Source organism: Anolis carolinensis, chromosome 3 (assembly GCF_035594765.1).
Source record: "Anolis carolinensis isolate JA03-04 chromosome 3, rAnoCar3.1.pri, whole genome shotgun sequence".
In the NCBI taxonomy this organism is placed as follows: domain Eukaryota; kingdom Metazoa; phylum Chordata; class Lepidosauria; order Squamata; family Dactyloidae; genus Anolis; species Anolis carolinensis.
In genome coordinates, this window is record NC_085843.1 from 84930565 (window position 1) to 84953022 (window position 22458).

At 43.5% G+C, this 22458-nt stretch overlaps 1 protein-coding gene across 13 annotated transcripts in view; it reads left to right on the forward strand.

Moving 5' to 3' along the window:
- Positions 1–22458, forward strand: part of cask (calcium/calmodulin dependent serine protein kinase) — a 191522-nt gene that overhangs the window by 79080 nt on the left and 89984 nt on the right. For all 13 annotated transcript variants that reach the window (XM_008107419.3, XM_008107422.3, XM_008107423.3 and 10 more), the window contains exons 3-5: positions 3860–3965; positions 18765–18842; positions 21778–21850. In XM_008107419.3, coding sequence (XP_008105626.1) covers positions 3860–3965; positions 18765–18842; positions 21778–21850 — 257 coding nt within the window. The remainder of the gene's footprint in view (positions 1–3859; positions 3966–18764; positions 18843–21777; positions 21851–22458) is intronic.

Sequence of the window (22458 nt, forward strand, 5' to 3'; positions counted from 1 at the left end):
GCAGATTAAAATTTTCAACTTAAAACTGACTGGAAAGATCTGCCGGAAGTAATTGATCTACAGTTGTGTCTTAAATTCAGACAGCTGATTTAGCTGTCAAATCTCTTATGCCAGATCATTCCACAGTTTTGGCGCAGCCAATGAAAAGGTGCTTTGGACAACAGTCACCAGTCAGGTTCTAGCTAGCCCCCCAAAGGACCTAAGTGTGCTGGGTGGATCAAATGGGAGAAGGTGATCCTGTAGGCCACCTAGACCCAAACCCTGTAGGGCTTTAAAAGCTATATCCAAAACTTTATACTTTGCCCAGAAATTAATTGGCAACCAGTGGAGTGACTGTAGTACAGGTGTAATATGCTCACTCCTGGATGTTCCTGTAACTAGTCTGGCTGCCATGTTTTGAAGTAATTGGAGTTTCCGAACTTGGTTCAGAGGTACCTGGGCTGACATTTGGAGAGACAGATCTAGGAGCACTCCCAAGGTGCAGACACATTCTTTCAGGAGTAGTGTAACCCCATCCAGAACTGGTTGATACACCTCCACCCCCAGGTTAGGACCCTTAATAGACAGCATTTCTGTTTTGTCTAGATTCAGTTTCAATTTGTTTTTCCTCATTCAGTCCATTACCTCCTCCAGGCATTCATTTAGAAGAGACACACTATCCTTAACTGTTTTTGGATAGGCATAGAGCAATACATTTGGGTGTCATCAACGTACGGATAGCACCCTGCCCCATGCCTCCAGATGATGTCTCCCAGCAGTTCCATGTAAATATGAGGGGTTGCTGATAAGTGTTTCGCTTTACACAGAAAAGAACGAGATAGGAAGATGAAACTTTACATTTATTCCACATACTCTTCACTGATATCAACACATATCTTACATCAGTATTCAAAGTTCTGAAAACCTTGCAAAAAGAAGGATTTCGATTGTGCCTCAAACCAGTCACCCATAGCAGACATGGCATCAGAAATTGTGTGAAATTTGGTACCTTTGAGGTATTTCTTCAGATTTGGAAACAGATGATAGTCAGAGGGAGCTAGATCCGATGAGTAAGGTGGGTGGTCAACCAGCTAGAAGCCTAGCTCCACCAGTTTTGCTATGGTCGCTTGTGCAGTGTGAGCTGAGGTGTTGGCTTGCAGGAACAAGATTCCTTTGGACAGCTTACCATGCCTTTTGGCTTTCAGAGCTGCCTTCAATTGGTCCAAAAGTTCAATGTAATACCTTGCATTGATGGTGGAACCATTTTGAAGGTAGCCCACTAGCAGCACACCCTCCTTATCCCAGAACACAGACGTCATCACCTTAGTGGCTGATTTTTGCACCCTGAACTTCTTTTGATTGCTCCTTGGTTTCAGGGTCGTACAAATAAATCCAGGTCTCATCCATAGTGACCAGTTGATCCAGGAAGTTCTTATCAGTCCGGAAACGTTAACAAATGGACCGGGAAATTTTCACTCGCATGCTTTTCTGATCTGTTGTCAAACATCTGGGGACCCACTTTGCAGATAGCTTTTTCATGTTCAAATGTTCATGGATAATGACACAAACACATTCATGAGAAATCCCCATGGTGTCTGCTGTTTCTTTAGCTGGAATTCGCTGATTCTCCAGAATGAGGTTGTGCACAGCATCAATGATTTCCAGAACAACAACCGCTCTCGGTCGTCCAGGACGTTCTTCATCATTGGTCCTGAAGTGGCCCATTTTACATTTGGCAACCCAGTTCTTAACTGTGGAATATGAAGGGCATTGATCTCCAGTGTCTGCGACATATCACCGTTAATGTCCTTTGCAGACTTTCCTTGCAGAAACAATAATTTTATCACTCCTCTGCTCTCATTTGCTGTGAATATCACTTTAGACTCCACCATTTTGTTTTCCCGTGTGCCTGTTGCCATAAGTTACAAACACAAATTTTTGAAAACATATATTAGACACATAAGGCTTTCATGTGATGTAACATTCGTTACCATAGAAACAAAAAAAATACACAAAGCCAAAGACCTATCAGCACCCCCTCATATTAAAAAGCATTGGGGATAGAACGTCACCCTGTGGGATGCCATATATCAGTTCATTTTTTGAGGAAGTGCTATCCTCAAGCATCACCAAAACCTGCCAGAGAGGCATTACAGAACCACTGAAACAGTGCTTCTGATTCCCTAAATCCCCAAGCGTTCCATAAGGATACAATGGTTGATAGTATTGAAAGCCACTGAGATATCTAGAATCACCCACAGGGACACACACCTCTTGTCAGTATTAAGATGGAGATCATCCACTAAGGCAACCATAGAAGTCTCAACTGGGTATCCTGCTCTGAAGCCAGTTTGAAATGGGTCAAGGAAGCATGTGTCATCCATGACTGCCTGGAGTTGGAGAGCAACTACAATGTAATGTAATGTAATGTAATTTTATTTCCTAATACATACTTTATTTGATGCTATGGTATTGTAAACTAAAAACAAAAGATAAAGGTGTTATTCAATATCGAAACCCCTTTGTGACTTTTGGCCCACCCTGTATATGTGTGTCTGTGTATGCTCTAGCTAAACTACATCTTTATCTCTTCATCTGGCAAACAGAAGAATTTGTATGTGAGACCAACCATACAGGGCCACCATTTCCATTGTTTCTAACTGAGATGTTTCACAGCACCAAAATGAGTATTCTTCTCAGCCATGTAAGAGGAATTTGGAGGTTTGGAATGAGGATTCTAGGAGTCATGTGGATGAATGCCAAATATGGCTATCCTGTTACTGAAATAAACAACCAAGAAGCAACCTTTGTTTCTCAAACCACTACATAGACTGGTAACACAGCTCTGACTATTTCATGATCTTATTCCTCCCCTTTGTAAGCACTTCTTTTTGTACTGGAAGAAACATGTCATGAAGAGAAGTTGGATGCTAAAGAGTACTGAACAACAGTTTTGTTGACATGTGGGCTGTTGGTTAATTTTATTTTGCTTTTTATTTGTTTATGTTTTGCAGAGTTATAATTTGCTATCTTTTATTAAGGTCTTTTATCACTGCATATGAAATTTAAATTATTATAAAATGTTGTATTAAAACAGACATTAAAAATTTCCAGCCCTGATCTTAGCCATGTGTTTCCACAGCTGAAGAGAATGGAGAAGACTAAAACTTCAATATAGTACAATAGAAATTAAAGTTCCTGCTCCTTAGCTTGTCTTCATGGAAAGGCTGAAAAGGATAGGCTGAAAATGTTTTATGTATTTAGAAATGTATCTGTTTGTTTGCTCTTTGTATGAAGGAAGAAAACAAGGTTTCATACACTGATAGCACCAAAAGGGATCATAGTCTGAACCCTAGGCCAGCGGTGATGAACCTATGGTATGTCTCTCTCCTGGCACATGCTCCGTTGCCTGCCCCCTTCCCCACTCACTCGCCATCCCCTCGCCCACTCACTCACAAGCCCTCCCCCACTTGCCTTCTCCCTTGTTTGCCCTGCTCTCTTTCCCCCACTCACTTCCCCCACTAACTCACCTGCATGCCCACCCCCACCTGCTTGCCTCTCCCCCCCCCCCAACTCATTAATCTTCCAAGTGCTCAACACACACATACCCCTCCAGGTTTGGGCACTTGTTCTCTAAAAGGTTCGCCATCACCGCCCTAGGCTAAAAAAGTTCTTTAGCCTTGCATTAATATTTTGACTTTACAGACACAACTCTGAACAGCAAAACTTATATCTGCTTTTTAAAACATCTTTACAATTGTCACAAATCTAGGTTTGATGAGGTGTATTTTGTTTCTTTTTGGTTATTAGTTTTGATCTGAAGATGAATGATACAGCAGATTACTTTTTGAATAAAGTAAAGGTAATTGTCTCTCAACAGATCTGAAGAGAGAAGCCAGTATTTGTCACATGCTGAAACACCCACATATTGTTGAACTCTTGGAGACCTACAGTTCCGATGGAATGCTATACATGGTTTTTGAATTGTAAGTTTTTAATACATATCTATATAATCACTGGTTGTTTGTTATCAATTACTTTGGGAGCTGTGGTAAGATAAATCTAACGGAAAGAGAGTAATATTTTGATTTAGGCTGCTGAACAACTTGTTTTATAATATTTAAAATGACACACAATATGATCCCCCTGCCCCCAATCTGGGGAGGATTCATTTCAAGACCACCTGTGGATACCTGAAACCACAGATATTAGTGGACCATATAGTTTGATCATACTTCGTCTCAAAGTATACTGTAAAATCAGACTGGAGGACCTAGAAAGCTCCACGTTGGGGGGGGGGGGTATATTTTTGGGTACATTGTGTAAATGAAATATTGAGGGTTGTACTATACATAGTACTAAGCAGTTCTTTAAAAACAAAGCACGTTGTATGTAATGAATAGGGTTTAAGAGAAATGAAGCTTGTGTAATACATTGAACCAAAAACACGATACAATTTTTTTGCAAAGTATTGTAGGAGTTTTCTACATATTTCTGTACTTGACTCAGATTTGTCTACTATCAAAGAGGACAAACAAAACAGAGTACATCTTCATAAAGTATAGTGAAGCCCATCAAGAGGGATCACACAATTAATGAAGGATATTACAAGTATAGCAATGGTGAAGAATAGTCATGATGACTATATATTAATATCCAGCTGTTGCATTCATGTTCTTCTTGTTGCCTTCTCATAGCAGGTGTGCACTGTGTGTGTGTGTCTTCTCCAAAGCAGTCTTTGAACCCTCCAGAGTTCTCCATACTCTCCAAAGGAGACATATGGAGAGTTATTTTGCCATATTCCTCACCCCAGCTCTTTTAGACCCAGAAGAGTCCATTTTCTTACTAGGAAGTAAGCCAAAAGTCAGTTCACATCACCTATAAGTTGATATTCCCATGCTTCCATTTTTAAGGAACATGAGCGTCTGAACATGAGAGTCTGATCTTTAACTTGATATTTCATAAAGTTCAGGATCCATATTGTAAGCTATATTATGAGACATTGAAGGTTTTTTTCACCTGCTTTTTACAGCTTCTGCTAACTTGAAAAATTGCAGTGTTGGGGCATCTGCAATCAGCTAGCGTTCAGTATATTATTTCACCCATCCTCACTATCATGGGCTGAGCTGCTTCTCAGTCACACATGGAACTCTGAATACCAGGCAATAGCTGGTTCCTTTTGCACATTGTTTTCTGTTCTGACTGGGAAAAAAGGCTGTGTGAAGCAGTGTAAATCTAGGATGCACAGCCATTTGTGTTCCTAAAGAACACTTGATCTTGATCATACAGTACATGTGTGTACATACATACGTCCCATGATACTCTTTGTTTGCTGGAAGTAATTGAATACACCACACCTCCCACATTATTATTGCCAGTGGCAGTGGTGGGAAAGGTATCTGAATGAAAATTGCAGAAAATGGGATTCCTGGGTAATGGTGAGTGCACATAACACTCTGATATGAACATGCCTAGGTTGATTCTCTCATTAAAACATTTTAGCTTCTTGCCATTAATATGGTAGAATGTGATCTTGGATTAGCTCATAACAAGTTTAACAAAGATGCATAAATAGTTCTGATTATAATATTGGACATCCCTTACAAATTATTTTTAAAGATCTAGATGTAATTGATTGCTATTGCAAACCTAGCAGTTGTTTAGCTGTGTGGTGTCCCAAGTGCATAGCATGTATTATATATGGGTGTTTTTGTGGTGAGGATTCAAATGCCATCAATATCTATATTTTCTTAATCTTCTTAGGGATGTGTAAGGGAGGGGAAAAGAAGTGAACCCTAATTAAGACACCTAGGCTTTAGATGTGTTTGTACAGTGATTCCTGTTTCTGGGAAGCGCTTCATAAATTTTCATGTGAAAAAATTAAATCACACTTAATTTATTTGGTGTCTGTCTCCACCTAGTGGTAACAAGTTGCATTCTTCCAATAGATTCCACAATTCTCATGTATACTTGGGGCGGGGGGGGGGTGGGGGGTGGGGTATAATTGTGTGTGTGTATATACAGTAGAGTCTCGCTTATCCAACGTAAACGGGCCAGCAGAATGTTGGATAAGCAAATATGTTGGATAATAAGGAGAGATTAAGGAAAAGCCTATTAAACATCAAATTAGGTTATGATTTTACAAATTAAGCACCAAAACATCATATTATACAACAAATTTGACAGAAAAAGTAGTTCAATACATAGTAATGCTATGTAGTAATTACTGTATTTACGAATTTAGCACCAAAAGATCACGATATATTGAAAACATTGACTACAAAAATATGTTGGATAATCCAGAACGTTGGATAAGCAAGTGTTGGATAAGTGAGACTCTACTGTATATATATTTTGAGCACATATAATTTAAACTTATACATGTGTATTCATACTGGACATTACTCGTACTTCAAATTTAACATATTTCATTTTTTTAAAATCATCTCTCTCACACACACACCCAAACATATTTTAAAAACTTTTTGACTTGGCAGAAACAGGAAATGACTACAAGTACATATACACTGTAGAATTAATGCAGTTTGACACCATTTTAACTGCCAGGGTTTTGTGCTATGGAATTCTGGGAATCAAAATCTGAAGACCTTTTACAACTTCAAATCCCAGGATTCCTTATCATTGAGCCATGGCAGTTAAAGTGGTATCAAATTGCATTGATTCTACAGTATAGATGCACTGAGAGTTGACTCTTGCATTACCTTTTTTTTTTACGCAGAGAGTTCTGCCACTCACTGCATTCTTTCTCTGTAACCCTTAAGTGAAATAAGGTGGTTCTGCAAAGAGATAAGCCAATATATCTTCAAGTCTGTGATATGTGGCTGGGCTCCCTCGATGGATTGTCACCTTGTCGTGGTGAGGGGGCTTGCGTGTTCCGATGAACCTGCGGGCACAACCACTGGAATCATGCACTCCCGGAAGTGGCCGCAGGGGAGGTTCCAGACCAAGCACAATCCGAAGACCCAAAGACCTCAACGGCGGAGCAGGCAGAGGATAACATGGTACATGTTACAATGGCTCTGAAGGCTGTAACAGACTGAGAAGCCACTCTCGTTGTGTTAACCACACCACTGCTGGAACCTCACTCTGTGAAGACTGTGTGTTGACTGGCCGTGCACCAACCTCCACACATTAAAAAAAATCACGCACAAGCGTCCTCCAAGAAAAATAAAAACAAACCATAAAAGTCCTATGGCGATCAACAAGTGGTGACGGGGGCAGGACTGTGAAATCTGGAAGCATCTAGTCACAGACTGGCACATGGGCGGTGGATATGGACTCAGTCGCTCTACCTCAAGGTCCGAGGCAGTTGAGTAGTTCGGCAGCTGTATCCATGACTGAGCAACCCTTTTTAGGATCCGCTCTGCTCACCCCACATGGGGAAGGGGCTAGAAAAGGTGCCCTAAACATAGTCTGCCTCTCTTATCCCTGACTGGACTGCCGCGTCCAGAGGGGTCACCACTCTGTGGCCAAAAAAGAGAGATGAACTTTGGAACATGGAACGTACGGACACTGTTGGATAACACTGACAGCGAATGCCCCGAACGCAGGACTGCTATCATTGCAAGGGAGCTGGGACGCTTTAAGATCGACATAGCAGCCCTTCAGGAGACCCGGAGAGCAGGAGAGGGACAGCTGAAGGAAGAAAAAGGAGGCTACACCTTCTTCTGGAAGGGACTGCCTGAAGAAGAGCGAAGAATACACGGAGTTGGCTTTGCTATCAGAAATGACCTGGTGAAGCACCTGACTGAAGCACCCACTGGCATCAATGAAAGACTCTCAACCCTCCAAATTAACCTTGCCAAAAACCAACAGGCAACCATCATATGTGCCTATGCACCAACTCTAGATGCTGAGGAAGACATCAAAGAAATTTTTTTATTGTCAGCTGGACACCATCCTATCGGAGATACCTAAGAAGGACAAAATCATCCTCCTGGGGGACTTTAATGCCAGAGTCGGACGGGAATCCGACCTGTGGTCAGGGATCATAGGAAAAGACGGGGTCAGAAACAGCAACTCTAATAGCATCTTGCTTCTCACCAAATGCGGAGAGCACAACTTTGTCATTACCAACACGCTCTTCCGCCAGAAAAACAAGCTCAAGACATCATGAAAGCACCCCCGGTCAAAGCATTGGCACCTCTTGGACTATGTAATTACACGTGCCAGAGACCGCCGTAATGTGCTTCTCACAAGAGCCATGACAGGTGCTGATGACTGCTGGACAGACCACAGGTTAATCCGATCCACGATGGCTATCAGGATCGTCCCCAAATGCAGACTCCAAGGAAGAAAAACAAGGCGTAAAATGAACACCCAAGCCCTTCAGGAGCCCTCCAAATGAGCCCTTCTCCAAACAACATCCAAAGATCATCTACCCACAGAACACCCCGAAAATGTTGTAGAACATTGGAACAAACTGAAGGCCTCCATCATCACAGCCTGTGAAGAAACCATTGGATACAAAACTAAGAAACATCAAGACTGGTTTGACGATAACGACAAAGAGATCCAACAGCTAATTGATAACAAAAGGAAATCCTTCCAAACATGGCAGAGAGACACCAACTGTGCTGCCAAGAAAAAGTTCTATGCCAGTGCAAAAGCTGAGGTCCAAAGAAGGACCAGAGAACTCAAGAACATCTGGTGGACAAAGAAGGCTGAAGAAATCCAACACTTTGCAGATACCCATGATGCTCAGGGATTTTTCAAAGTCACAAAGATCATTTACGGACCAAGAAACCATGGCATACAGCCTCTATGCTCATCAGATGGAACCAAAATTCTGAAGGACAAAACATCAATTGCAATACGTTGGAAAGGGCACTACCAGAACCTGCTGAATCGCAGCTCCAATGTGGCTGAAGAGACCCTCTCACAAATCCCGCAACAACAAACCAGGAATGAGCTCGCAGCACTGCCTAGTTTGGAAGAAGTTAGCAATGCCATCAGCCAACAAAAAAACAACAAAGCCAGCGGACCTGATGGGATCCCTGCTGAAATCTTCAAAATGGGTGGACCTGAGCTGGTACAACAACTCCACCAGCTCATTGAAAAGGTGTGGGTGACCGAGAAAATCCCAGCAGACTTCAAGGATGCCACCATCATCACCCTTTTCAAGAAAGGGGACAGAACAGACTGGGGGAACTATCGCGGTATCTCCCTTCTAACCTCCGCTGGGAAAATCCTCGCAAGAATCCTTGCAAACCACCTTCTCCCTGTTTCAGAAGACACCCTCCCAGAATCCCAGAATGGCTTCCATCCCTCCAGAGGAACAGTGGACATGATCTTCTGCTCAACAGCTCCAAGAAAAATGCAAGGAACAAAACCAACCTCTGTACATGGCATTAATTGACCTTGCTGTGATGACTCATGGGCCATGTAGTCCTGTTCCTAACACTGTTGTGACAGATGAAGAGGAAAACTTCGGTTTCCCACCGTTTCAGCCAGAATTGGAGCTTTTTCAGCCAGAATTGGAGCCCTTGCACCTGCAGGAGATTTGCCTTCCAGAAGTCTGCCAAACAAGCCTTGAGCCGAAATCTCCCCCATTTTCTCGCCGCGATTATTATAAACAACAAAAAAACGCTCAGGAGGCTTCTCGCAGGAGCGCTAGGAGCGCTGCCAGGCATTCAGATGATTAAGCCTGCTTCCCATGGGAAACTTTAGGGAGTCATGCATCTGGACACAGAGAATGGCTTTCGGTTCTGGTTCCCCAGAGAATTGTTCTTTGGCGGGGAAACGAGACCCTATTTAGGTGTTTTGCCCACGTAGGAACCTTGCGGAGTCAATTCGTCAGCTACGGGAGTAGGTTGTGTGTGGACTACGCTACTCCCGCTTCCAAGCCCTCGTTCCCGTTTTCAGCCTTGCTTTGCTTCCCAGGACCTTGTCTTGCTCCACGGACATTGCCTTGCTTCCCGGACCTCGCCACGAATTTACCACAGATCCTGTTCTTGCTCCTCGTTTCTTGTTGCCTTGAATTAAGCCTAGTGTTCCAAGAATCAAGTTTACTTCCCAGCCTTGCTTAAGTTTCGTGGACTAAAGGACCTTGTCATTTCCCCTCACTTTGCTTGGCAAAGTGAGTGTTTCGGTTATTGGATTACAACTTTGGACCTTAATATTTCATATTGGACATTGTTTCTTTGGACTAATTTTGACCTTTCCTGAAAGGTCTACTTCTGGACTATTTTCTACACTTGTTTTTATTAACTTTATATACTCTTACAATAAAGATATTAGATAGATTCTGGCCTCTGTGAATGGTTATTGGTGCTCTGCAGCCTGGGTCTTGACAGTTTGACTCCGCCACCTTAAGCACCAATCAACCTAGGCCAGAATGTCTACCGGAGCTGGGCCGGGAGACCGGCCACTCAGCTACACCATCGCCAAGGATGAAGTGGACAGAATCCGTGATATGATCCATGCACAGGAGGGAGAAATACGGGGCTTGAAGGAACGCGGAATCCGTCTCCCTGCCCTGGCCTTGCCAACCAAGTTTTCTGGAGAAGCTTCCAAGGTTCATGTTTTCCGTCGTCAATGCCAGGCATACCTAGAAGCCCGTGATGCCGAGTTTCCCAAAGAAGACATCAAGGTGGCGTGGATTTACAGTCTCCTGGACGGCCCCGCGGCCAACTGGGCCACGGCGCTGTTCGATGAAGCCTCCCCACACCTAAGTTCCGCGCAAAACTTCCTGAACCACCTTAAGGCGACTTGGGGAATCGAGGACAATTTAGAGGCGGCCGGCCACAAACTCCGGCGCCTTTCCCAAGGGGACAGGCCCTTGTCCCAGTACATAGCCGAGTTCCGAGTGCTGGCTCAAAACACCGGTTGGAATGACATAGCCCTCAGAGGACAGTTTCGGGAGGGACTCAATATCGAGATGTTGGAAGAAATCTCCAAGGTGGATCCTCCGAACTCTCTTGAAAGACTTATTGACCAATGTTTATGAGCCAAAGTCATGCTTGCCAACAGAAAACAATGGCTCCGAGGCCAGAGTGGGAGAGCTGGGGCAAAACCTCCCGCTCCCGCCGGCGTCCAACCACGTCCAGTATGGAGACCCCCGCCACCAGCCCCATACCCCAGAGAAAGCGGGGAGGTGCCAATGCAATTGGGCAATGTGCGCCCCAGATTAGATGTTGCCGAGAAGGCCCGCCGCCAACGTTTAAACCTCTGTTGGTACTGCGGAGACGGGGGCCACTTTGCCAGAGAGTGCCCAGCCAAAAGAAAGCCCGCCGCTCGTTTGGCGGCGGCGTCCTCCATGGAGCCGGAGACGGCCGAGGCGGCTGGCGCAAAGCCGGCAGGGGAAGCCAACGACCGGGCGTAGAAAGGCTCGCCAACCCGGTCAGAAACCCCACTCAAGAGCCGCCAACCGGGGTCCTATTTCTCCTAGTGGTCACCTTGTGGTCAGCGAAAAAAGGACCCGTCATGATCCACGCCATGATAGACTCAGGAGCAACAAACAATTTCATTGATAGAGAGTATGCCGACTCTCTGGGATTACAATATCACGATTTCAAGAACGCCCGGGTGGTGCAAGCTATAGATGGCCGTCCCCTAAAGACAGGTCCAGTAAGCCAATGGACTGAACCCACCAGAATGTGGATAAGGGAACATATGGAAGAGATTTCCTTCTTTGTTACCGAGGTTCCTCATTTCCCCGTGATTCTAGGGATTCCATGGCTGACACTCCACGACCCCAGCATCTCTTGGACCAACAGAGAATTGCAGTTTGCTTCTAAATATTGCCAAAACCATTGTCTTGTAGCCAAGGTCTGCCATGCCACAGATGCTGAATCCATCATCACCTTGCCCAAGAAATACTCAGACTTTTGGGATGTTTTCAATGAGAAGGAAGCCGAGAAACTGCCCCCACATAGGCCTTATGATTGTGCCATTGATTTGGTGGAGGGGGCCCCGATCCCGCGAGGACACCTCTACTCCCTGACTGAACCAGAGCAAGAAGCTCTCAGGGAGTTCATAGAGTCAAACCTCCGCAAGGGGTTCATCAGACCCTCTCAATCCCCAGCCGCTTCCCCAGTGATGTTTGTGAAAAAGAAGTCAGGGGACCTACGCTTGGTGGTGGACTCTAGAGCATTGAACAATATCACTAAGCGGAACCGCTATCCCCTGCCTTTGATCTCGGACCTATTAGACCGGCTTCGAGGGGCCAAGGTTTACACCAAGCTGGATCTTCGGGGGGCTTACAATCTAGTTCGCATCAGGGAGGGGGACGAGTGGAAAACCGCCTTCCAGACTAAATTCGGATTATTCGAGTCCCTGGTCATGAATTACGGATTATGTGGAGCTCCCGCAACGTTCCAGCATTTTGTCAATGACATCTTTCAGGATTATCTAGATCGGTTCTTGATCATCTACTTGGACGATTTTTTGGTGTTTTCTAGATCACAATCAGAACATGAGAACCACGTCAGAATGGTGTTACAACGATTGTGGGATCATGGACTTTATGCCAAGCTGGAAAAATGCGCTTTTGATCTACAAGAGGTAGATTTCCTGGGATACCGTGTCTCGCCACTAGGGCTCTCCATGGACCCGGCAAAGGTTTCAGCAGTATTGGAATGGCGGGCGCCAACCAACAAGTAAGAGGTGCAGCGTTTCTTGGGGTTCGCGAACTATTACCGCAAGTTCATTCCAGACTTTGCCCGCTGGTCTGATCCAATCACCAGCTGCATCCGTGGGAAACAGCCTTTCCGCTGGACGGAGCAAGCAGAGAAAGGGTTCCAGCAACTAAAGAAATTATTCACGTCCCAGCCAATCCTTCAGCACCCAGATCCTAAAACCCCTTTTGTTGTGCAGGCTGACACCTCCGATGTGGCAATTGGGGCTGTACTCTTGCAACCAGTGGGAGATCATCTTCACCCTTGTGCCTTTTACTCCCGTCAACTAACAGCCCCAGAGAGAAATTACACTATTTGGGAAAAAGAACTTTTGGCCATAAAGGCAGCCTTTGAAACTTGGAGACATTGGTTAGAAGGGGCCAAATTTCCCATTGAGGTCCATACTGATCATCGGAATCTAGAACATCTAAGAACTGCCCGCAAGTTAAATCAGAGGCAGCAGCGCTGGGCTTTATTCTTTGAGCGTTTTGACTTCCAGGTCCATTATGTAACCCCAGCTCAGACCAAGCAAGCAGATGCTCTATCACGGAAACCAGAATATGCTGCAGGGCGTAGAGAGACCTTTGAATCCCAATTGCTGCAGCTCGAGAACTTTGCCACGCTCACAGTGGGGAACACCAAATCCACTCCAATTGAATCTACTTCCTCTGCTCCAGGGCCCCTTTGTGCTCAGGAAATCAGGGCCAGTCAACAGGCGGATGCCTGGGCTCAAGATCAACTTCGCCAAGGACTACATTTTCCTTTCTCGCTTAAGGATGGGTTGCTTTGCTATAGAAATCATGTCTACATCCCTCCAGGACCGAGCAGGGAAAAGGCACTTCGTCTGTGTCATGACTGCAAGCCAGCAGGGCATTTCGGATTATTTAAAACCATGCATTTGCTCCTAAGAGATTTCTGGTGGCCCAAGATTCGCAAGGATGTGGAAAAATATGTCAATACCTGCCCGGTATGCCAGCGCTCCAAGACAAGAAGAGAAAAGCCCTCAGGGCTACTGCATCCCCTCCCTACTCCATCTCGTCCATGGGAAATAATTTCTGCAGATTTTATCACTGACCTACCACCTTCCCTTGGATTCACCACGATCCTAGTGGTGGTGGACCTTTTTACCAAGTTAGCCCATTTCATTCCCTGCAATGACCTCCCCACGGCCAAAGAGACTGCAGATTTATTCCTTCAGCATGTTTTCAGACTACATGGTTTGCCCAAGAGTCTGGTCACAGACCGTGGGACTCAATTCACCTCTCGTTTCTGGAAAGCACTACAAAAACTATTGGGCATAGACTCTCGTTTATCTTCGGCTCACCATCCCCAAACGGATGGGCAAACTGAGCGCACCAATGCCACTTTGGAACAATACCTTCGCTGTTATGTAAACTATCAGCAGGACAATTGGGCTTCCCTGTTACCGCTGTCAGAGTTTGCCTACAACAATGGTGTCCAGGCTTCAACTAAAGAAATCCCGTTCTTTGCAAACTACGGCTTCCATCCACGTTTCTTTCCTTCTGTCATTGAAACCTCAGAAGTTCCCGCAGCAGAGGACTGGCTGCAAGAACTCAAAGCGGTGCAACAACTTTTGCTCCAGCAACTAGACCAAGCCAAGGAGGACTATAAACGCCACGCTGACAAACATCGCCAGCCGGGCCCCGAAATCAAGGTAGGAGACCGGGTTCTTCTGTCCACTCGCTTTTTGCCCTCCCACCGCCCTTGCCGGAAGCTAGATGCCCGTTTCATTGGTCCTTATCCAGTGGTGGCGCAACTTAACCGCGTGACTTTCAAACTTCAACTTCCGCGCTCTATGCGCATTCATCCAGTGTTTCATCGCTCCCTGCTCCTTCCGGCGGATGGTGTGCGCCCTGATGCAGACCGGCCGGCCCCCACTCCTGTTTTGGTGGATGGGGAGGAGGAATTCGAGGTTCAGGACATTTTGGATTCTCGCTTTCATCGCCGCCGCCTTCAGTATCTCATTGACTGGGTAGGTTTTGGCCCCGAAGAACGCTCTTGGGAAGACGCTTCCACAGTCTATGCCCCTGATTTAGCCCGCCGCTTCCACCAGGCCTACCCTGCCAAGCCGCGGCCCCGCACCTCGGGAAGGGAGCCCATTTTTGAGGGGGGCCTTGAGGAGGGGGATAGTGTGATGACTCATGGGCCATGTAGTCCTGTTCCTAACAATGTTGTGACAGATGAAGAGGAAAACTTCGGTTTCCCACCGTTTCAGCCAGAATTGGAGCTTTTTCAGCCAGAATTGGAGCCCTTGCACCTGCAGGAGATTTGCCTTCCAGAAGTCTGCCAAACAAGCCTTGAGCCGAAATCTCCCCCATTTTCTCGCCGCGATTATTATAAACAACAAAAAAGCACTCAGGAGGCTTCTCGCAGGAGCGCTAGGATCGCTGCCAGGCATTCAGATGATTAAGCCTGCTTCCCATGGGAAACTTTAGGGAGTCATGCATCTGGACACAGAGAATGGCTTTCGGTTCTGGTTCCCCAGAGAATTGTTCTTTGGCGGGGAAACGAGACCCTATTTAGGTGTTTTGCCCACGTAGGAACCTTGCGGAGTCAATTCGTCAGCTACGGGAGTAGGTTGTGTGTGGACTACGCTACTCCCGCTTCCAAGCCCTCGTTCCCGTTTTCAGCCTTGCTTTGCTTCCCAGGACCTTGTCTTGCTCCACGGACATTGCCTTGCTTCCCGGACCTCGCCACGAATTTACCACGGATCCTGTTCTTGCTCCTCGTTTCTTGTTGCCTTGAATTAAGCCTAGTGTTCCAAGAATCAAGTTTACTTCCCAGCCTTGCTTAAGTTTCGTGGACTAAAGGACCTTGTCATTTCCCCTCACTTTGCTTGGCAAAGTGAGTATTTCGGTTATTGGATTACAACTTTGGACCTTAATATTTCATATTGGACATTGTTTCTTTGGACTAATTTTGACCTTTCCTGAAAGGTCTACTTCTGGAATATTTTCTACACTTGTTTTTATTAACTTTATATACTCTTACAATAAAGATATTAGATAGATTCTGGCCTCTGTGAATGGTTATTGGTGCTCTGCAGCCTGGGTCTTGACACTTGCAAAGGCATTTGACACAGTGAATCGCAGCGCTTTCTGGACCATCCTCCAAAAAATCGGGTGCCCTGACAAATTTGTGAACATTCTGCAGCTCCTCCACGATGACATGATGGCAACAGTCTTGGACAGCAACGGCTCCCAAAGTGACCCATTTAAGGTGGAATCAGGTGTCAAGCAGGGATGTGCTATTGCCACCACCTTATTTTCCATCTTCATCGCTATGATACTTCACCTTCTGATGGGAAGCTTCACCTTGTTGATGGGAAGATGAGTGAAAATCATCTATCGGACAGATGGTAAGCTATTTAACCTCAGCAGACTGAAAGCCAAAACCAAGGTCACCACAACATCTGTTATAGAACTCCAATATGCCGATGACAACGTAGTCTGTGCGCATTCAGAAGAAGACCTACAAGCCACTCTAAACATCTTTGCAGAAGCATACGAGAACCTCAGCCTCTCATTGAACATCGAGAAAACCAAAGTGCTCTTCCAACAGGCACCAGCTAATCCCTCTGCAATGCCAGGAATACAACTTAATGGTGTAACATTAGAAAACGTTGACAATTTCCGCTACCTTAGCAGCCACCTCTCCACAAAAGTCAACATCGACACTGAAGTACAACACCGCCTAAGCTCTGCAAGTGCAGCATTTTTCCGTATGAAGCAGAGAGTGTTTGATGACCGGGACATCCGTAGAGATACCAAGGTGCTTGTTTATAAAGCCATTGTCCTCCCAACCCTGCTCTACGCCTGCAAAACGTGGACGGTCTACAGACATCACACCCAACTCTTGGAGCATTTCCATCAGCGCTGCCTCAGAAAAATCCTGCAAATCTCTTGGGAAGACAGGCGGACAAATGTCAGCGTGCTGGAAGAAGCAAAGACCACCAGCATTGAAGCGATGCTCCTACGCCATCAACTCCGCTGGACTGGCCACGTTGTCCGAATGCCCGATCACTGTCTCCCAAAGCAGTTGCTCTACTCCGAACTCAAGAACGGGAAACGTAATGTTGGTGGGCAGAAAAAGAGATTTAAAGATGGGCTTAAAACCAACCTTAAAAACTGTGGCATAGACACTGAGAACTGGGAAGCCCTGGCCCTTGAGCACTCTAATTGGAGGTCAGCTGTGACCAGCAGTGCTGCGGAGTTTGAAGAGGCACGAATGGAGGGCTTAAGGGAGAAATGTGCCAAGAGGAAGGAGCGTCAAGCCAACCCTGACCGGGACTGCCTTCCACCTGGAAACCGATGTCCTCACTGCGGGAGAACATGCAGATCAAGAATAGGTCTCTTCAGCCATCTACGGACACACACCTCAAGTGCCTATTACTGGAGGACTATCATCCTCAGCCTACGAGGGACCGCCTAAGTAAGTAAGTATGTGGCTGGGATAGTCATTAATATAATATTATTGATGTGCATGACACTACAAAAAATGAACAATAAAGCAGACATCCTTGCCAAAGACACAGTCTAATAAGAAATAAGAGCCACTAAGTCCCCTAATAATAACAACAAAAAGACTGGCAGTGGTTAAATACTAAACATTAAAAGTTTTCTTTCTAAGGCATTACTTTGCTAGTATAGCTCACTATACTCTTGTTACTCTTACATCCATTCTTCCTGGCTTTTCCCTGAACTCCATCATACTTCTTTCTCCCATGTTTATCCTAACAAACCAGAACCATATTAATTGTTTATTCTCCTCCCTCCTTTCCTGTGAGAGATTGAACCAGGCAAAGACATACAGCAGTTCTATCAATCATACAGAGCAAATAAAATGCATGTTAATGTATCCAAACTGGTCCATATACTCTTGTTTTCAGTAATCCTCAGCATCTGGACATATTGGCAAGAATCCAATGAAAAAAACTCCTTTCACAAGAGTCAGCAGTCACCTACATACACCCACCCAACACATACAGCAGTCCCCAGTCAACCCTAAAACCGGCTTAGAAGACTGGGAACTTTTTGGGGACTCTTTTTCATAAAAATATAAGTTGCAACAACAGGAAAGGGTATGACAATCCTTATTTTCCTTGCATCAGATATGGATGCTGACCATTGACTACTATTTGTGTTTTTTCACATCATTTTAAACTATAATGTTACATTTTGAGCCAAAAATAGTTTTTGCTGTTAGTATTTATTTATTTATTTATTTTTCAAACTTATATGCCGCCACTCCCCTAGTATTGTATAATCTGTATGTTTGTCTAAGCTTCTGAAAGAAAAGAAGACAAGGTCTTCAAACATAATGGACTGTGGACAAACTATTTTTTTAATACTTTGGTAAATGTAATACAGAAGTGGAAAGATGTATAGATGAACTATAAATCCCAGAGGTTCTAAGCACTATAGTAAAATATAAAAAATCGTGGAATTTGTTATTTAAAGTCTTCACCTGCTACTGGAAGGGCGACAAAAATAGAGCAGTGACTTTCTGTTTTTGGGGCAGCCAGTGAGAAGGTTTATCTGTGAAGGTGGTGGGACTAAAAGAAGGACCTCTCCAATGAATCTTAGGAGCCAGGTAGGCTAATAACAGGAGACAGTCTGTTAGATGGCTTGTACGTAAGCCATATAGAGCTGTATAGGTCATAATCAGTACTTTGAATTGTGCCTAGAAACATTGGAGCAGGAGAACTGTATGTTCTCTATAACCAGCCCCATTTAACACTCTAACTCAGGCATGGACAAACATTGGCCCTCCAGGTGTTTTGGACTTCACCCACAATTCCTAACAGCCTACTGGCTGTTAGGTATTGTGGAACTTGAAATCTAAAACACCTGGAGGACCAAAGTTTGCCCGTGCCTGCTCTAGCTGCTGCCCTTTGTACTAGTTGAAGCTTCCAAACACTCCCAAAGGCAGCACTACATACCATAGAACTCGTTATAATAGCATCTGGAGGGCATATGTTCCCAACTGCTGTTTTAACAATGTGTGTGGTGCTTTTATAATTTATCTTGAAAATGTAAATAGAGTGCTACCATAATTTCAAGTTCTTAGGTTTTGTTTTTTGTTTGCTTTTTAAAAATACCATTAACACTTTTTTTTAATCTGCAGTATGGATGGCGCAGATCTCTGCTTTGAAATTGTAAAAAGAGCAGATGCTGGTTTTGTATACAGCGAAGCTGTAGCCAGGTATGTGTTATTTTTATTTGCCAGATGAACTAATTAATACTAGACACTCATTCTATTGACAATATTGTAATTGGTATTGTTTTTAGGGAGGTTGCAGTTGCAACGTTCTGTTTATAGTTCTTCATAATCAGCATTACACATGTTGCCTAAAACAGGAATTTAAAACATTTGTGGCCAATAGGGGACAACATGCTTTCATGCAAGTAATATTTCAGCCAATTTTAGCTAAATCACATTGCTGTTAGCATTTGTTATGAATCACACTTAATTTTAAAATGTCAGGTCAATTAAGAATGTGCAAAACTTCCATTTAGCACAAGCTAAGCACCAGCAAGTCCTACTGGATCCAACAAGAATGTCTCTGCTTTTGCATCTTATTTCTAATAGTGGCTAGTTAGATGCTTTCTGCTCAACAGATGAGGGCAATGACCTTCTCTCCTAGCAGATGTTATTAAAGTGTACATTACCTCTGAAAGGGTTTAGTAAGCAGTCATAATTAATACTGTGTGTCACCTGGAATACTGTGTCCTATTCTAGGCATATGAATAAAGCAAATTGATTAAATGACAAACTAAGATTCAAGGAGAAAAGCTATGTGAATCAAAACAGAGTTTTACTGTGTTCAGGTAGTTTATTTTCCTAGAGTGAGCAATTGCTGTAGGATGAGAACCACTTTTTAATTTGGCCAAGTATATAAGGGTCCCATTTGTTTGTTTGAATTGATTTCTTTTTATGTATCTTTTTTGTTTTCTTCACATTATTTAAATAGGTTTTAATTATTTAATACTGATGCAAACTGCCTTTAAATCGATTTTGGGAGAAAACTTATTTACAAATTTAGTAAATAATAGGAGCGTGTTAAAGCACTAAGCTGCTGAATTTGCGGACCAAAAGGTTGCAGGTTCAAATCTCGGGAGCGGAGTGAGTGCCCGCTGTTAGCCCCAGCTTCTGCCAACCTTGCAGTTTGAAAACATGCAGATGTGAGTAGATCAATAGGTACCGCTCTGGCGGGAAGGTAACGATGCTCCATGCAGTCAAGCCGGCCACATGACCTTGGAGGTGTCTACAGACAACGCCGGCTCTTCAGTTTAGAAATGGAGATGAGCACCAACCCCCAGAGTCGGACGTGATTGGACTTAATGTCAGGGGAAAACCTTTACCTTTACCTAGTAAATAATAATTAGTATGAAAACTAGGAGGTGTGTTTACATTTGAGGTAATTTTGACTATTATGATCAGCTATAAAGTTTTACACTTCTAGATTTTTATGTTTTGAATATAAAGTAGATGTTTTGTAAACAGTAGCATTACCAGGAATTTTAATCTGCAAAACTGTCAAGAAACACAGGCATTGCCTACTCTTTAATATACAGAAAAAACTACAGTATTTTAACATTTACTAAAGATTACAAAATAATACTGGACTACAATGAGGTAATGTGACAGTTTAAAAAATTGGGCCTGTGCTGCTTTGTTGTTTCAGAATTTCCAAATGAGATTTTTTTGTAGAATACAACACCTAGGAGAGACATTGCTATAAGCACTTATAGAATTGTATGAACTACTTTTTAGCTCACCTGGTATTTTACAAGACATTGAAAATCTGGCACTATCAGTGATTATTTTTCAATACAATAGAAAAATACTGCTGCAGATGAAACCCCTCAGTCAAAACTAGGAGAGTCGGGAATTTAAGAATATAATTAAAGTGCAGATGATTATCAACAGTTTACCAGTATCATTGTATATTCATATGGGAATCATACATGTTAAGTCTCCTGCTAGTAGTGTTCCCACTGTGGTAGCTGACAAAGACCCCCAAACAAAGAATTCCTATGCTAGGACAGATCCTAGAAGAGGGTAGCTTTGGATTTGTTGTAATCCAAGATCCTTTTTTCTTTAGATAAAGTATTCCCCTTATGCTAGTTTCCTCCTCTGTTAGGACAATGGGAAAAATTAGAAACCAAGTTATTGTCAGGGCCTGGAAAAATACTTTTAAAAATTAATACATTTCTAGCTCTTAGTAGAGGACTTGAAAAACAACGCTGGGCCATTATTTGCTACTGTGTTAAGAAAAGTAACTTTCGTTATTTGTTCCACTGCTCTTTTTTAAAAAAAAAATTCTGATGGCATTTTCATTTTACAAACAATAGGACTGATGAGAAACTTGCATAAAAGTTGAAAAATACCTGTCAGAATATCTCTAAAACTACCTTTGAAACCCCTTTAAAAGTATGTGTTTAAGACTGTGGTTAAACCAGTAAAGCAGTGTTGCTCTTACCCACTGCATTATTTCCAAATGTAACTTTGCTACACTCTTCTTCCCACACAGTAACTTGTTATATCTTTGTCTCCAGACTCTATACCTATAATAAAATTGTTCTCCATTTGAAGAAATAGATTGATAGCCATTAAACCTCATGCTGAAATATATCATTATTAAAGTGCTCCTAGAATCACAGTCTTCCAGTTTTGTATTTTATGCAGGAACAGACTATCTATCCAACAGGCAGTGCCTCACCTTGGAAACTGCACAGGTTGAATTAATAGAAAACGGCCTTCCTTCCACATAAAGCTGTACTAGTTGTGGATAATCTGGTTTTATTTATTTTTTTACACAAAATTCCCCTCATAGGGCATGGGGACAATATGTTCTCATTCCCTATAGCAGCTTCAGGTTCACGAAAAACCTTTTTACAACCAGATCAGGAAGAGTTGGGATATGAACCTTGCTATTGTTTGATTAAAGTCTTTATCAACTGTTCCTCGGAGCATATCAACTCTGTTTCCAGTAAGAACAGGACACCTCCATGCAAACAGATTGCGGGGCAGAACAGTACACAATGTCTATGCTGTGTTCATAATATTTATATGAAAGTATTTAATTATTGTATACTTTTGTTTACAATACCTTTGTTGTCTTTTGGGTTTACAGTCATTACATGAGGCAGATACTGGAAGCACTACGTTATTGTCATGATAATAATATAATTCACAGGGATGTTAAGGTAAGGGACACATGCAGAACATTTAAATGGTTTTTGGTTTTATGTCTTGTATTGTTCCTTTTCTGAAGTACCATATGATCTTAACATTCAAATAAAGTTGCAAGTTAACTTGTTGCTAATTCATTGAAGTCAGTGATGTATTGGCTATATTGTTGTGACTCAGCTTGAATTGATTCTGATAAGGAAAGGGAGATTCAGGTTCAAAATATCCCCGAAAGGCCTGTAGTTTTGGAAGATGAGGAACAAAGAGTACAAGTTCAGTTTCCCACAGACAGGGATGGAGTTGATGACCCTGAACCCAATGAAGCCAGCCAGGTGCACACTGACTTGAGAAGGGAGGTTGGTAGATTCCCAGCTTACTAATGAATCTCAGAGTTAACGAGCAACTGACCTTGATGGGATGGGTTCCTTAGATAGGGCTGAACATTTGGAATCGAGAGTGTGCCGTAGTATAAGCATTGCAAACAGACAGGGGAGGTGAGAGGGCAAAGAAATGTTTTCATGTGTTGCAATGAGTGATGTGATAAAAGGGGTGCTTTGGGGAAAAGCTGTTGTCAAAGCAACTTTCTCACGACCGGAGAAGCAAGCTCTAGTTTCCCTGCTGGGCT